Source organism: Pseudorca crassidens, chromosome 11, assembly GCF_039906515.1.
Source record: "Pseudorca crassidens isolate mPseCra1 chromosome 11, mPseCra1.hap1, whole genome shotgun sequence".
Taxonomy (NCBI): domain Eukaryota; kingdom Metazoa; phylum Chordata; class Mammalia; order Artiodactyla; family Delphinidae; genus Pseudorca; species Pseudorca crassidens.
In genome coordinates, this window is record NC_090306.1 from 34939755 (window position 1) to 34952752 (window position 12998).

A 12998-nucleotide genomic window follows, 5' to 3' on the forward strand; every position below is an offset into this window, starting at 1 on the left:
AAATGATGAAGAGAGAGAATATGAAAAGTGCAGGTTAGTGAAATTATATTTAATTTTCTGGTTCAAAGCGTACATTGAAACAATCTTGAATGTTTGGAGGTAAATATGAAAGTAATGGTTACAGTTGCTGTAAATCAAGTTCCTTAAGATTCTAGTTAAAAGTAGAAAGAGCAAGTTAAAGTGTGTGTGTGCATGTGTGTAATAAAACCCAATTTCTATTTGTAATAAGTTGAAGAATTCAAGTAGAAATTATGTTAGTTATTGTCAGGTAAAAAGAATATACAAGAATATATTCATGGGTTGAGAAATGGGGAGAGTGTGCCACCTGGTGGTTCTCAAAGGTATTTTAGTTACTATTGTTAGGGTTGCATTTCTATTTAAAATTAGATTTTTAAGAAAAAAGTTTGGAAAAGATAATTATAGAAACTATCACTTTAAGGTCATTCTTTTAAAATTTTATTTTATGTATCTCTTGATTAGTAGACAGTTGTTAGATTCTAAGTGTAACAGACCCCAGATCATCCTCTCATATAAGAATCATTGGGGTTTAGATGATTTCTTATTTTTCCAAGTTCAAGTTTCCACGAAAAAGCATAGCTTGGGTGAGGAAATTTTATGTCTGTCTCCAGATTTCACTGTTGATATGTACATTCCACTAATACAACATTTTGCAAATAGCAAGAACAAAATTTAGTTTTACCTTGGGTTGTGGATCACATTTTCATCTAATAAATAAGGTTCAAACGCTCTTACAATACTTGCTGACTTCTTATGCTAGCCTATCTATTGCATGTAAGTTTAATGTCTTAGAAAACAGAAAGTCCTTTATTTACAGTCAATGATTTATCTTGGATTTTGCCATGGATTTTCTGAATAGCTAGATAAATATTTCCATGTAATATTATTTGATAGTTCTTTCCAAATTGGCTTCTGTGTTCATATTTTTTCTTATTTTAAGATCATCTTGTTTATTCTTCACAATTTAATTGGTTTTACATTACATTTTTATTTTATTAAAAAATACAGTTCTGAATGATTAGCATAGAATTTACCACCCACATGACAAATCGATGAATAAAATGGATTTTTACAGCTTGTCATTTGTAATTTCATAGATCCGAGATCAGCCTGTTGTTGGGCAGCTGATTCCAGACTGCTATGTAGAACTTGAGAAAATCATTTTATCAGAGCGTAAAAATGTGCCAGTTGAATTTCCTGTAATTGACCAGAAACGATTATTACAGCTTGTGAAAGAACATCAGCTGCAGTTAGATGAAAATGAGCTTCCTCATGCAGTTCACTTCCTAAATGAATCAGGTTTGTTTATTGCATATTCTTTGAAAGCTCTGCTGTAGTAATTTGTGAAAATGCACCTGAACCTTGTATAGAACTTACATTTAAAATTTAACAAAATATTGACAAAATTCTTTAATAGGTAACTGATTTGTTTTTCTTTTTGAAAGATCATCATGAGCATTGATGTTGATTCATGTTTTATGTCATAAGAGAAAAATTTAGAAATTATCTAAGGGCAGTAGTGGAACAGGTCTCTGAGCAGGAGTTAAAACATGGGTTGTAGAACTTGACTGTACTATTCAGGACCTGTGAGACCCTATGTGGAGGCTATTTGTACACTGAAAAGAAGAATTATTATTGGGATGGTTTAACTTGGCACTTGGAGGATCAATGGTTGCCTGAGATGATGCAGCTACTGAGTGGCAGATCTTGCTCTGTTGCATAACATGTTGTCAGCATGACCTCACAGATGAAAACTCTTGAACAGACTTTGGTGCTAATTGTGTACTTGATCAATATAACCTTGCTAGAAATGTGTGAGTTGATTTGTAGTGCTCGGGTAAGTGGTTGGGAAGTTGCTTTTGATCCCCAGATTCTGCTGTATGAAAAATAATCTTCATGTGGATTGAATCTGATCCATTCATTTCCTCATTGTTCTTAAACCAGTAACTTCCTTTGATATTTTGTGTTTCTTACCTGTATTCGAAAATAAGATGTGTCTTTGTAGTATGTAATTAGAAAGCCAAAAATATTTATGAATTTCTATTTATTTCTAAATACATGCTCTTCAATGTATGGCTTTGTCTTAAATATGCTTAAATATGATCATTTTATATAGTTCAAAAGATAACTTTCTAAAATAACATTTGGATTTCAGGGCTTGGGAGCTGGGTTGCCTGGGTTCGGGTCTCAGCTCTGCCACTGAAGTTTACTTATCTGTAAAATGAGGAGGTTGGACTAGATTCTCTCTAAAGCCCCTTGATATTTGCATATTCTAAATTCCATGTTTCACTCTTGATTTTTACTCCAGGGGTTCTCCTTCATTTTCAAGACCCAGCCTTGCAGTTAAGTGACTTATATTTTGTGGAACCCAAGTGGCTTTGTAAAGTCATGGCCCAGGTTGGTATATTATATTTTTGTGGCATGGGATTAATGATTGAAGAAAACTACAAGTGACACCTAGAGCATTGAGTTTTATAGAGTTTGTGTTCAGTTAAGGTAGAAACTACTGTGAATATAGAAAACTGTAGAACAATTTGTGTAGAAGACTGCATAAAGAAGAACTTCATGAAAGAAGAGAAGGCATCTTAGAATTTACTTTAATGTCTTTGTTTTCAAGTCACAGACAGGTGTTTGTACTGCTCTGTTCCGTAGTACTTTTCTAGATCCTGATGATAGCTTTGGTTTGGTTATTGATATACTCAATTGAATGAAAGCTTTGTGAAAATCTTTGGGATAAGTACATATACGAAAATTGGGTTGATGAGCCTCTGAAACCTCAGTCTAGACAACATGGAGGAAAATTTTGACTCTTCAGTGGAATGTAAGGTCTAAATGCTTACAATTTTAAAAATTTTGAATAGTGGTGGTTATGGCTGTCTTTTCTCTATTTATATTTCATATGGAAAATTATTTCTTCTCCCAATAACAGTTACCAATGAGTTTATATTAATTAGCTATCATAATCCACCTCTATAGATTTGCCACAGAAAACCATTCAAACAGAACACACTAGCTCAGGATTCCTCAGTGTCAGCACTATTGACATTTTGGGCCAGATAATTCTTTGTTGTACATTGTAGGATGATAGCAGCATCTTTGGCCTCTACCCTCTAGATGCCAGTAGTACCTTCCCAGTATGACAAGCAAAAATGTGCCCAGACATTGCCAAATATTTTAGGATGCACAAAATCACCCTGGGTGAGAACAACTGCATCTGGATGAATCATGAATTGAAGTGAGCCTGGAGAGGGCGTCTCCAGCATGTGCACTCACTGGTGGCTATTTTGTTTATGAGTATAATTTTTTGAGTCACTAAAATGATTGTATTTTTTTATGTTAGAAATCTCTCTTCTTCTTTTTTTTTTTTTTTTTTTTTTGGAGGTACGCGGGCCTCCCACTGTTGTGGCCTCTCCCGTTGTGGAGCACAGGCTCTGGACACGCAGGCTCAGCGGCCATGGCTCACGGGCCCAGCCGCTCTGCGGCATGTGGGATCTTCCCGGACCGGGGCACGAACCCGCGTCCCCTGCTTCGGTAGGCGGACTCTCAACCACTGCGCCACCAGGGAAGCCCCAGAAAGCTCACTTCTAATCAACTATAATGTTAATTAAATTCCCTCAGGTAATCTTGAATAGTAGTTCCTAAATTTCATCTAAGGAAGAATAAGAAAGATATTTTAAAGAGGGAATTCATTTGTGGCTAAATCCTATACCACAGAACTTGAGAATGTATTGAAACGTTGCAATTGGCAATTAATTGTAATGGGACAGTTATTACTATTCTGGCAGTTTTTATTATTATTATTATTTTTTGCGGTACGCGGGCCTCTCACTGTTGTGGCCTCTCCCATTGCGGAGCACAGGCTCCGGACGCGCAGGCTCAGCGGCTATGGCTCACGGGCCCAGCCGCTCCGCGGCATGTGGGATCCTCCCGGACTGGGGGACGAACCCACATCCCCTGCATCGGCAGGTGGACTCTCAACCACTGCACCACCAGGGAAGCCCGTCTGGCAGATATTTTTAAAGTAGATTTTCATCCTTCTGCACATATGCCATGGAAAGTGTGATTTTACTCATCTACCTAATGAGAATGGAGCCAGGAAGGTATAGTGGTCAAGAGCACAAGCTCTAGAGTCAGCATGACCTGCGTTCAGATCTCTCCTAAATCCTTACTCACTTTGACATTTCTTAATGTTTTAAGCTTTTGTTTCTTCACTTGTAAAATAAGGATAATAACAATGTTATCTTCTACATTGCCTCCCTAGTTCAGTATAAGTGAATAGTAAGTTTTAGCAAAAGTTTATATTTGACCTATTTGGTAATTAAAGACTTATGATCTCAGGAAATGAAAAAAATCTTCAAAACTGTAAAGATGTATTCATGTAGTTTTGGAAAGTGTGCCAGGTATGGAGCTAAATAAAACAATATGTGTAGTTATATGCACTCTGTGTAGAAAAGGGAGTTTTAATTATACCCTGAAGATTTGTTGTTAGGTGGCACCTGTATCAGAAAATAACTGAACTCTGTATAGTCAAGAAAAGGCTAAAGTTGCACCAAAAAGTGATGTGTTTCCATGTAAATTGGGACTATTTAAAGTTGCACACATGTGGATAATATTAGAGTGGGTACATCTTATTCAATAGAATAACAAAGTGGTTTCCATCAAATCACTATCTTTTTTTTTTTTTTTTACGGTACGCGGGCCTCTCACCATTGCGGCCTCTCCCGTTGCGGAGCACAGGCTCCGGACGCGCAGGCCCAGCGGCCATGGCTCACGGGCCCAGCCGCTCTGCGGCATGTGGGATCCTCCTGGACCGGGGCACGAACCCGTGTCCCCTGCATCGGCAGGCGGACTCTCAACCACTGTGCCACCAGGGAGGCCCAGAATCACTATCTTTTAACAGAAGCAAATTTCCATCATGATGCAATAAAATCCCTGAAGATACTATGGAGTAATTAAGTTGAAACTCCATGAAAGTTCTCATTAGCATAGTTATACTATTAGTTATACTATAAACATGTTAATTTAATTGAAAATTAAGTCAAGAATTTGAACAGCTCAAGTTATTTTGAAAGATAGATCTAAAGGGTCAGTAAAATTTCTTAATGTGAAAGATAAATGCCATCATTTTTATTTATGCGATATACTGAAATATGTCATTTTTATTAAGGTTTAAAGAGAATGAAAGCCATAAGTAATCACGTGAAGACAGAATGATCTGCCTGACACCAAACCAGCAAAAATAAATAGGGTTATTCACCTCCAAGTGAGTCATCAAGACAAGGGAAGAAATAATTTCATGGTGTAGAAGCTCTAATGAGCCCAGCCACCCTCTTTGTGCCCAGAGCTGTTAGGTCACTAAACTTATTAAAGTTTCCATCAACACACAGAGAAATTTGCAAAACTCATTTAACTATATGATAAAAGAGATATGAAAGGGACTTACTGGTAGAGTATTATAAAACTTGCATGGCAATTTAATCTCGATAAAAAGTTGTGTGAGAAATTTGGAAAATTTTCTTTCCTTGCACAAGGGCATAAGTTAGCCTTAGAAGTTACCAGGCTGAAGGAATAATAAGAGGTCTTTCAAAGGTGATAAAATTAAGATAAGGTTTCAGTTTTTTATTGCTATATAACAAAATACCCCAAAACCTAGCGTACACAAGTAAACTTGGAGTAAAACATCAACAGCTTATTGTTTCTCACTGTTCTGTGGGTTGACTGGGTTCAGCCAAGTGGTTCTGCTCCACATGGCATTGACAGGGGTCGTTCGCTTGGCTTCCTCATTGAGTTGGGCTGGAGAGTCCAAGAAGGCTACACTCACATTTTTGGTGTGTTGGTGCTCCTCCATGTGGTCTCTCATATATGCCTAGACCTCTTAAAGGCCAGGCCCAGAACTGGTAAAATGTCAGGTCTACCACATTCTAGTGAGCAGAGCAACCACAAGTCTTGTTCAGGGAAATGGATGGATTCTATATCTTGAAGGATTAAGCAGCCCACATGTAGAGAGAGAAAAAATTAATGTGTCCATCTTTGGAAACTATCTGCTACAGATAGTGGTAGTGCAGCATAGATCTACTAAAAAAATCAAGCACAAACTTATATTTTAAAATCAGTTTGTCGGAGGCCGTGCTACGCCGAGCCCTGCGCGTGAACAGCTGCGGCAGGGGCAGCATCCAGCGGCGGTGCCAGCAGTTCCAGCCCGTTGCTTTACTTTTTAGCTGCACCAACGTAGTCATTATGCCGAAGAGAAAGTCTCCAGAGAATCCAGAGGGCAAGGATGGATCCAAAGTAACTAAACAGGAGCCCACCAGATGGTCTGCCAGGTTGTCAGCGAAAGCTGCTGCCCCAGAACCTGAACCTAAACCAAGAAAAACATCTGCTAAGGCCCTTATCCTGTGCATAGATCCTCACATGAGCCCTACTGAGAAAGAACTGGCAACAAAGGTTAAAAAAGGTGCTAAAGGGAAGAAGGAGGAAAAGCAAGAAGCTGGAAAGGAAGGCACAGAAAACTGAATCTGTAAACGAAAGAGAATGATTTGTCATGAAAATTGGGGTTGATTTTATGTACCTCTTTGGACAACTTTTAAAAGCTATTTTTACCGAGTATTTTGTAAATGCTAATTTTTTAGGACTCTACTAGTTGGCATACAAAAATATATAAGGAAGGACATTTTACCTTCTCATAGTCATGATTTTTTGAAATTCCCATCATCCTTGAGTAAAATAAATACCAATTTAGTATAGGAAGCTGTCTGTAAAATTGATTCACCATTCCATGCACTTGCTTTAAAAATTTAGTCCTGTGCATACTGTGGTGTTTTTACTGTGTATTTGAATTTTTTCATGCAGTTTTTCTAGAGTAATAATCAGTGGTGCTTTTCTACCTAGGTTTTATGTGATTTTAATGAAACATGGATAGTTGTGGCCACCTGCTGACTATTTGTGGTTTAAAATAAAAGGTTTTCCTGTCTGCAAAAAAAAAAGTAAATAAAATAAAATAAAATCAGTTTGGCTAAGTAAAATAAATTAGAATAAGTATACAAAAATGGCCGACATATGAGAGGTTACTTATATGCTTTTCAAAGATTATCTCATTTAATTCTCAGAACAACTCTTTTAAATGGTACTTTATTAGTGCCCATTCTTGAAGATGAAGAAATTGATGGACAGAGAGGTTAAATAATTTATCCAAAGTTACATATTCAGGGAGAATTAGAGTTACGATTTCAAACCAAGTGGTTTGACTCCATATTCAGGGAGAATTAGAGTTATGATTTCAAACCAAGTGGTTTGACTCCAGTGCCTATGAACCTAACCCTGGGATAAAATGCTCCAAACTTTATTTTCCCCCAGTTCACGAATTCAGCAGTATTTATTCAGCACCTAATGATGTTCCAGATATTGTTCTGGTGCTGGGGCGATAGCAGTAGACAAAACAAGTTTCCTGCATTCATGGAGTTGACGTTCAAATGGGAGGAAATAACCAAAACATGGATCCTTAACATGTTAGGTGGTACAGAATGCTACAAAGAAAATATAAAGTATGGCTGGGGCTAGAGAGTGAGTTTGTCAGACAGGTCTTAGCAACTTTAAAAACACTAAAACAGCAGTTTTCTTCACTACCTAAAGTGTAAGAGCAGTTTGGGCTATAAACTATACAATATGGAGGAAGTCCCAAATTATAGTTTTTATTATTTAATGACCCATTATACATTGCATTAGATATCATTATATTCAATCAGTCATGTATTCATTGATTCAATGACGGTATACGTACAAAATAGAAACATAATGTTGAGTGAGACAAGTCCTCGGGCCTACGGATTTTACAGTCCAGTATTTTACCCAGCTACATGATAATGTAAATAATGTTTGTTCCTATTTAAGTATCCCTTAAACATTATAGATCTACTAAAGAAAATTAAGCACAAATCTCTTTTGAAAATTAATTTGGCCAAGTAAAATGAATAGGAATATGTAGATAATGGCTAACATTTGAGGGCTTGCTATTTGCTAAAAATTGTTGTATGTATTTTGCATGTTTTATGTGTATCTTATTTTGTTCTCATGGCAATCTAAGAGACAGTCACTTTTATTATCTTATGTTACAGAGAAGGAAACTGTGGGTAAAGAAATTAAATATCTTTCCCAAGGTCACACAATTGGCAGTAGAGCCTGGATTTGAACCTGAGTTCTTCTGAACTTATATTTTTAATTGTTATGATGATGATCGAAACTCAAAGTATGGTCTCCACATTAGAATCATCAGAGTTTCTTGTTAAAAAAGCAGATTCTCAAGCCTCATCTCAGACCTACTGATCCAGACTGAGTGGAGTCCAGTGGAATTCAGGGGTTACTTACTTTGTTTGAGAATCACTGCAATGTGCTAAGCTACCTCTCTTCTCGCTGATGGAAACCATCTCCTATTATATAAATGTAAAGTAACATTTCTATTGCAAACCTGTAGTGGTAACACAGTCTGGAAGATAATTTCCCAAGGAATATACTATTGATGAGACTGTAACAAGGATGTGGGGTACTGGATTGATGTGTTAATTGGAGTTGGGGAAGGCTTGTGGTTCATTGGTTTCAGAGGATCTCCAGAATTTCTGATCTGAATTAACTCCCTTAATTTAATAAAATTTTTTTTGTGTGTATAGGGAGTACATGCCCCACTGGGCTTCTAGGCTACCTGGCTGCTAGCTAGAGAAATTAGGTCCTGTGTTGTACTTGACAACATTAAAATTGTTTTAATCATTTTTACTGAGCACAGGAAATGTTTTAAATTCAAAACTTTCCAGAAAATAAATTTTAGTGATTATGTATAAGTTTAAATCTTTCAGATTTTGACAGTGAAAGTGGAGGGCTGTCCAAAACATCCTAAGGGAATTATTTCACGTAGAGATGTGGAAAAATTTCTTTCAAAGAAAAAGAGATTTCCAAAGAACTACATGTCACAGTACTTTAAACTCTTAGAAAAATTCCAGATTGCCTTGCCAACAGGAGAAGAATATTTGCTGGTTCCAAGCAGGTAAGCCAAAACTTAAAATTTTATTACCCTATGGAAATTCACCATATATTATATTGTTTTAGTAGTCAAAGTAACTTTGGTCTGTGATAAATGTACTAACTTTTTTCTTCTTGTGTAAACTTTGTACTGAAGTATAACATTTTCTTTTAATGAAAACACTGAATTTGACATTTAAAGATACAGTAAATGACCGATTTTATGTATATAATTACTATTTGATTTAGCACTGCCTAATTTATTTAATAAAGATTAATAGTGGAGATAAGTCTGTGTGTGTGTGTGTGCGTGTGCATGTGTGTGTGTGTGTGTGTGTGTCCTTACATGGTACTGGAAGAGTTATTACGCAGATTCTGGGGATATAATGAGTTTTCAACATAGTCTTAAAATAATTTATGGCTGTGAATTTTCAGAGGTATGGGCAACACAATGGAGGCCTAAGTTATAGCCCTGTACTGTAGAAATTCTTACTGCTTTATAAGCACCTGGGAAATGTTACAAAGTAATATGACATTGAAAAGTGCAAGTTGCATTGGTTGATGGATGGTAACTAATTCTAAAAATAGATATAACTCTTTTCTAGGACATGAATTTTTTTCAAGTTTTACATAATCCCTTTACTCGTCTATGCATAACGAACTGTAATAATTTATTTATAGTATAAATAAGATTATTGAAAAAATTTCATGCATCTACATCTGATCATGCATTTGAATTAATTAAATAACCATTAAATTTTGAGTAGGAAGAGCATGTAGCGAAAGAACATTATAAAAAGTGCAATTGCTTAGAATATTTATCTTCAATTCATTGATTTCAAGTAGTAAAGCACTTTGGTCAACATGATTGGGTATTTTATGAAGCTGTATAATGACAGTGTCCTTTTATCTTTAGTTTGTCGGACCACAGACCTGTAATAGAGCTTCCCCATTGTGAGAACTCTGAAATTATCATTCGACTGTATGAAATGCCTTATTTTCCAATGGGCTTTTGGTCGAGATTAATCAATCGATTACTTGAAATTTCACCTTACATGCTTTCAGGAAGAGGTATGTATTTAATGAAGAATTAATATTTAGAGAAGTTAGGAGGAAAGCATATTAAAATTAATGTCATTTTCCCAGAGTTTACTTGTTTGAAAGACAGCTGAAAATCAGAAAATAAGCTCAAAAGACCTCAGAGTGGCCAATATAAAGACATACACTCAAATAAATTCATGCAATTTGTTAAGAAGAAAATTCCTCAAAGCCCATGTGTGCTTATTTTAGACACATTTACAATGCCTATGACTATCTCACTTTGCAAGCCAAAGCAGACTAGAAGTAGCAATTTTAAAAGGTGAAATTAGTAAGCATCATTTGTTTAAACACACCCACCCAACCTACACATACACACACACACACACACACACACACACACACACACACACACGCACGTGCGCGCAAAGAAAAACTAGGAATGGCCACCACTGCAGTCAGGGAGTTTTGTTTAACAGTGTAACAGTTCCTGACCATTCAGACCATTCTGTGTAGGGTCTATAATAGCTCTATTCTGCTGCACAATCCCTGGGGGGTTTACAAAAAAGAATAAAAATGGGTGTTTATAATGCTAGCTCTTCCTCCTGGAAGAAAGAGAGATCTTAGTGCTCCAAAGGGAAAAAATAATTTTTTATGTGCTTAAAAATCAGCTTTATGGAGATGGTACTGTATTCTGAAGTAAACCTTATGTTGCTTGCAGTTAATCGACATATAGAAAGTTACATCACGTCAAAGTGTTGGTTTTAGCATGACCACCAACCTCTTTTTAAAAGTTATGGGAACTTATTTATGATTCTCTTTCTTCATCTATTACACATACAAAACTACTTAACACCATGAACCTGAAATCTATCTTAGGTTGTATACTGGGCATTTTATTTACTTCATTCCAAAATTGAGGATAAAATATTTAATATTATATTTAATAGATATGGATGGGGACTCATGTCATTAACGATTCCAGTACTTTCCTTCAAAACAAATATATCTCTCTTACTGTCATTTGTGGTGTGTGCAGTGAATTTTTCCCCTTTAATTTATGGAGCCGCTAATAATTAATGACTATATGTGGGTTCATTTAAACTTCTTTCAGAACGAGCACTTCGCCCAAACAGAATGTATTGGCGACAAGGCATCTACTTGAATTGGTCTCCTGAAGCTTATTGCTTGGTAGGATCTGAAGTCTTAGATAATCACCCAGAGAGTTTCTTAAAAATTACAGTTCCTTCTTGTAGAAAAGGTAAGGAAATTAATTAAAAACTTTGAATTGTACCACTAAAGAAATCTCAACTTTTTAAAAAAACTTTATAGTTTTGTGACAGAATAAGGTTCTTTCCAGTTTTGTGACAGAATAAGGTTCAGCTAGGGTGTTGATGAAGTCTTCTTTGGATTATGTAGGCTGTATTCTTTTGGGCCAAGTTGTGGACCACATTGACTCTCTCATGGAAGAGTGGTTTCCAGGGTTATTGGAGATTGATATTTGTGGTGAAGGAGAAACTCTGTTGAAGAAGTGGGCATTATATAGTTTTAATGATGGTGAAGAACATCAGAAAATCTTACTTGACAACTTGATGAAGAAAGTAGAAGAAGGTATGTGTTGATACAACTTACAAATGTTTTTAAGTGATCCTTTCAATATTTGTGAAGTGAGGTTTGAAATAAATGTAAAAATTATTCTTATCCATAAGGGATGAGTTAGAGGATACTACATTCAATTGTAGTGACAGTTCAGAAAAATATATTTATTACCCAGTAAGATCTTATACTCTAGATTCAGAAAAAATGTTGGTTTGAGAGTTTGAATACTGGCTATTGAGCAACATAACCTCATCTGTGAAATAAGAGTACTGACCAAAACTACCTCATAGAATTGTTATGAGGATTAAAATAGATGATACATGGAAGTAACTTAGCAATGATAACCATAGGCTAAGTGCTCCAAGAATGTTGTAAAAGTAAAGAATATATAATTTCCTAGTCATGTATCAATAGTCTAAGGCAGTTCTGAATTCTACTTTCTAGTGAGTGAACCTAGGAATGAGTATTTAAAATTCCTAGTAGATAGGTATTAATTCAACTTTTAAAACTTTCTCAGTTTCTAGAGAAAAATAAGATTGGTAAGAAAACCTTAAAGAGTGATTAGAAATCATAGAAAATATGTGATTATTTCTGTAAATCAAAAGGACAAACTTATGTACAACCTTAATAGTTTACCTTTTAAAAAAAAATGTTTTATGTACTTCTCAGGAGACCTCCTAGTGAATCCAGACCAACCAAGGCTCACCGTTCCAATATCTCAGATTGCTCCTGACTTGATTTTGGCTGACCTGCCTAGAAATATTATGTTGAATAATGATGAATTGGAATTTGAACAAGCTCCAGAGTTTCTTTTAGGTAACTATTTTTGTTGATTTGAGAATAAAAATTAGAGTGCAGCTTTTATTTATAATCTAGAAAATATTTACATATAATTATATTGTCATAGTTTTTAGTGTCTTCATATATTTTTTGTAACGTTTTTCCTTTGAGATAATATATTTTAAAGTAATATCATGTTGGGACTTCCCTGGTGGTCCAGTGGTTAAGTTTCTGCACTTCCACTGCAGGGGGCGCGGATTTGATTCCCTGGCCAGGGAGCTAAGATCCTGCATGTGGCACGACACGGCCAAAAAAAAAACCCCAACACTTTTGTAGGCTGGGTTTGAGTTGAGGATGGGACCACCATGGAAGCACACATATTTATGAAATATGTCCTTGCATTTGCTTTAATTTTCAGTGATAGGGAAGGCATTTAGGAAGTTTTCAGTTGAATAATGCAGCCATTTTTCAGTCACAAAAAGAATAAGTAAAGGAAGAACACCTCTAAGTAGTCATTGTAGCAATTTTGTTGCTAAGTATGACAATCATAAATTTTC

At 35.8% G+C, this 12998-nt stretch overlaps 2 protein-coding genes across 5 annotated transcripts in view; both read left to right on the forward strand.

Moving 5' to 3' along the window:
* LRRK2 (leucine rich repeat kinase 2) overlaps positions 1–12998 on the forward strand; it is a 154908-nt gene that overhangs the window by 98709 nt on the left and 43201 nt on the right. For all 3 annotated transcript variants that reach the window (XM_067696182.1, XM_067696183.1, XM_067696184.1), the window contains 7 exons: positions 1116–1317; positions 2327–2415; positions 8862–9049; positions 9941–10095; positions 11177–11323; positions 11482–11673; positions 12331–12477. In XM_067696182.1, the coding sequence (XP_067552283.1) occupies positions 1116–1317; positions 2327–2415; positions 8862–9049; positions 9941–10095; positions 11177–11323; positions 11482–11673; positions 12331–12477 (1120 nt within the window). The remainder of the gene's footprint in view (positions 1–1115; positions 1318–2326; positions 2416–8861; positions 9050–9940; positions 10096–11176; positions 11324–11481; positions 11674–12330; positions 12478–12998) is intronic.
* On the forward strand, positions 1279–8852 carry LOC137201801 (high mobility group nucleosome-binding domain-containing protein 3-like). Of its 2 annotated transcripts, XM_067696186.1 has the most exons (4): positions 1279–1317; positions 2327–2415; positions 6237–6402; positions 6445–8852. In XM_067696186.1, exons 3-4 carry the CDS (start codon positions 6256–6258, stop codon positions 6529–6531), a joined length of 234 nt encoding a protein of 77 aa, XP_067552287.1. In that variant the 5' UTR covers positions 1279–1317; positions 2327–2415; positions 6237–6255; the 3' UTR covers positions 6532–8852. The 2 variants fall into 2 exon arrangements, with proteins under 2 accessions (XP_067552287.1, XP_067552286.1); XM_067696185.1 differs by having other exon boundaries at positions 6237–8852.